Here is a 4,066-nt window from a genome sequence, read left to right as displayed (position 1 = left end):
GGTTCAGAAGCCCGAGCAGCTCTGGGGCAGGCACCTCCTCAGCCTTCTTTTCTCACCCCATACTCTGCCCTTAGGAGTTATGGTTACAAAAAAAAGGGGGCAGGAGGAACAGCAAAGAGCAGACAGTGCCAGGCTCCTGCAGAACTGCAAGAACAGCAGCAAAGACAGCCAGTAATGTGCCCCTGCAGGGGAAGACTCGACGACCACCTTCACCTCAGCATACAACAGAACATCAACTGATACCCATGAAATGCTGTGTAGGCCAATGCTGGGACACCAAAGGCTTTGGTAAGATTCACAGAGTGATTTGGCCTGGTATTTGCATGTTCTTCTGAGTAGCACATACCTTAAAACAGGTCTTGACAGGCGTGCAGTGATGCACATGGAAAGCAAACCTGAAGTAAGGCCCTGCTTGTGTGTCCCACTCACTTCAGGGTCTCACTGGAGTCTGCACAGCCACATAAATCCAGTTTCTGTCCCAAAATAAACTAGGGCAGGACAGCATCAAGATTTCAGACTCATCCTTCATTTTGGAGGGAAGGCAGACAGAAGTGAGGAAAAACTCCTCAAATCAACCCTAAAACAAGTTCTTTAAGCAATTTTTGCACTGAGCTGGAAGGCATCGGCTGCTGGTATCAGGAGCTGGTTGCTTTTCAGCCCAAGCTGAAAAAGCCAGATTGGTAGGAACTCAACATCTCCCAATCTCTCTGTAACCTTTCGAAAGCTCCGAAAAGAACAGAAAACACCAATTATCTCTGAGAGGTCGATCCCAGCCTCTGCAGGATGGCTCCTGGGGCACAGGAGAGCCTAAAAGGTGATCCCTGCACAGGCAGGCCAAGCTGACAGAGCAGAATCAACCAACAGAAACCTCCTTTTAGTTACCTGAGAAAGTTCCAACTCTTTTTTTTTGGTTATGCTTTAGAATGGAGCCTATACTGGACTGAGAGCAACTGCCACTGTCACCACCACCATCCCCAGAGCTGTTCAAATGGTGAGCAGTGAGTTTATGGTTGCTGGATTTCTTTCTGTCCTACCTCTCTTCTGGAGTCAAGCTCTGGTGAAAGTACTGGGCTCAGTGCTGTAACAGTAAAGACTTAGAGCAGCTGTCACTAAAAATCGTTGGTCCTGTTCTCAGTTTTCAATTCAGAAAAGGCTTAGAGGGCTTTGATGACTCTAACATCTGAGAAACCCTTCTAGGAGCAGAGCTGACGAGGCTGTACTTGAAGTATGGCATCCCGATGCATTAGGACAGTGAAAAGATGCTCTACGTGCAAGCATCTATGGCAACTGCCAGCTCCTCACCAAATCCCGCTGATCCTCCTGCACCAAGTCCATCTTGTGCACCAGACAGAAGATCTTGGCATCAGGAGAGTTCTGCAGAATGGCCTCCAAGCAGGACTGGTAGTAGTGCATGTCCTTCTCCAGCTCACGGCTCTCCACATCGAAGACATAGATGAGGACTTCCACGTTGCGGAAGATGTTGTCACGCTGACTGGTGAAGTAGTTCTCCATGAAGGTGTCCTGGCTGAGAAGGAGCAGAGCAACAGAGCAAGGAGACTTCCATTAGAGCAGCCAGATCGTGCTTAGCTCCTGCTAGAAAGGCAGAGCTAGAGATTCAATCACAGCAGCCCTACAGGTGGCCAAATTCCCCATGACATCCAGCTCCCTCAGTATTTCCAAGCAAAGCTGGATGCTCCTGAGAAGTGTCTGCTGCTGGGCTCACAGCTGCCTGCTCAGTGTCCTGTGCAAACAGAGCTGCCTTACTTCTGGACCCAGACTGGCTTTTGGAGAGTTGCATAGTAAAAAGCCACAGCAGCAGAAGCTAAAATATAACCAAAGCCATCAGGGTAGCCTCTTACTGTAGGATTTCCACCTCCTTTAACTCTGAATATGGCTCAGGCGGTGCATGAGGACAGGAAAGCTGATGGAGCAGAGGCCCTGTCAGCGGGACAGTGTTCTTAGAAAAGCTGCTTCCAGGGTCACAGGGTCCCTGTCAGCCCTCAGCGTCTCTTCTCAGCGCACACCCCACTTGGATCAGGCAATCCCGAAACCAGCGTCACCTCCCACCACCACAGCACAAAGCCCAGGTGAAGGGCTCGGGCTTTTTGCCCACAGAAGTGAGCAGGCAGCAAGGGAAGGATGAACCTACGTGCTGCTCATTTTTTATGTAGGGATAACTCCAGAGACAGCGTAATTGCGCCAACCTCTTCCACCCACAAGCCTCAGATGTGGCTCCACTCCTCCCAGAGCCGTCTCACCAGTTTCACACTGACTCTGCTCCTTTCCTACAGGGCAGCATGCTCGTCCCTCCGAGACAGGGGGGCTCCGTTCTGTTACCTCCCCAGCCTTATCCCCCAGAGCTAAGTTTCAAAAGCAGAAGAATAAACAGTACCTACCCTCCGCAGTCCCAGAGGTTCAGCACCAGGTTTCCAAGGAATCTGACATGGGAGTGCTCCACATCAACTGCAAAGAGACACCAGGAGTTTAACAGCAGCACTGCACACCCAGGTCACAGCCGCCTCCTCGCTGTTCTTCACAACACAGCCCATGATCTGTGAAATCCCACTCCAATAACGCTGCTGCGGGTAAATCTGAAGGCGTTACGGGAAAAGACATTTCCCAGAGTAATCCAAGCCCAGGACACTGCTCTCCTGAGATAGGCAGCAGGGGGGACCTCTCTAACAACACGTTCTCTGATCTTTGTGGTATTTTAAGCATCAGTCCCACCACACTCTGCAAGGTCTTAAGCAAGCCTTAAAAATAAATTCGGAACATAAAGAATGTAAACTTTGAGGAGGCCAAACTTATGGCAAAGAGGAAATGTACACCATTAAGTCCTTGCAGGCGCTTCCCAGCGAGGAGTGTCAGATCCCGACAACTCCCAGCCCTGTTTTAGAGGGGTCTCTTATGGCTTTTTCAGATCAGTGGCTTTGGGGACAAAAAAAAGAGGCGGAAGACACACATTAAGCCTCGTGCCTCATCCTGCCAAAGCTGCAGGGGCATGGCAAGATCGCTGCGTCTCCACGATTCACCAGCTGAATCCAACGGGAAAGCTTTCCCAATAAGGAGGCTCTGAACACGTCTCCAATAACAGGTGCAGCAGCAGCAGCAAAGGCTGCTTCCTGATCAAAACAAGAGGGATAAGAATTCCACAATAAAGCAGCAAAAGTGAACCCAGCGCTGCCCTCCCTCTCACTCCAGCTTCCCACCTGCCCTCAGCTGAACTCAGGAGCGAGGATCCCCGAGCGGTGTGGCAGCTGGGAGGACCACAGACACCCACCCAGCCCAGAGAGGCAGGGATTGCTGGAGGGAATGGCCTCACCCCAATAATGACAGGGGTTTGAGTCCCAAATGTGCAGTTCAAACAACAGAGGCCTTACTTGTGGCACCCAGGCGCCGCGTGTCCCTGGCGATGTAGTTTGCAAAGATTATGGACCTCATGCTGGTCTTCCCAGACCCACTTTTACCCATCAGCAGCACCTGAGAAAGAAAATAAAGCAAGCATTGGCTACCACAGAGCACCAAGTCCTCCACGGCTCCCTCAGGGTCAACTCCTTACTGTGGGATCCACCAGAGCTCATCTCAAGCTTTAAGACCAGGCTGGAAACAATCCCACTCAGCACTGGTCTTCTGCACCCACTACTTCTCTCCTAATCTCAGTTTTTTCTTTATCATGACTTGTTTTCCCCAGCAGAAGTAAAATACAAGTCACATTTCAAGTGAGAGGGGACCTGCAGATTGTCAGGGCACGGGAGAGCCCAAAACCCGATGATGATTTGGGAAAGAAGGGAGACAGTCACACAGGGCAAGGCTCTACATTGTGATCTAAAAATACAAATTAAAAAACCCCAACGGCGACGGCCGACCCGAGCTTGCTCACAAAAAACAGCTGCCAAACAAGTTCCAGTTACAAAGTCAAACTCAGCCTTTGGCAGCAGCTCGGAAAATCCATCATCAAGGAGAGGTTGAACGCAAGCGCAACCGGCCCCAGTCCACCTGCCCAGCTCGCACCAGTGCCAAACGCCAGCTGGGAAGGCGCTCGCCCCGGTCCCAACCTTGCTCCGCG

At 51.1% G+C, this 4,066-nt stretch overlaps 1 protein-coding gene across 1 annotated transcript in view; it reads right to left on the bottom strand.

Moving 5' to 3' along the window:
- Positions 1-4,066, bottom strand: part of LOC104547432 (ras-related GTP-binding protein A) — an 8,868-nt gene that overhangs the window by 3,816 nt on the left and 986 nt on the right. The window contains exons 2-4 of the mRNA XM_010193110.1: positions 3,381-3,480; positions 2,397-2,463; positions 1,303-1,525 (exon numbers count right to left, since the gene is read on the bottom strand). Coding sequence (XP_010191412.1) covers positions 1,303-1,525; positions 2,397-2,463; positions 3,381-3,480 — 390 coding nt within the window. The remainder of the gene's footprint in view (positions 1-1,302; positions 1,526-2,396; positions 2,464-3,380; positions 3,481-4,066) is intronic.

The sequence above is a fragment of the Mesitornis unicolor genome, unplaced genomic scaffold (assembly GCF_000695765.1).
Source record: "Mesitornis unicolor isolate BGI_N332 unplaced genomic scaffold, ASM69576v1 scaffold47949, whole genome shotgun sequence".
In the NCBI taxonomy this organism is placed as follows: Eukaryota; Metazoa; Chordata; class Aves; order Mesitornithiformes; family Mesitornithidae; genus Mesitornis; species Mesitornis unicolor.
Note: the sequence above shows the minus strand (reverse complement) of the source record. Positions and strands in the feature narration are given on the sequence as shown.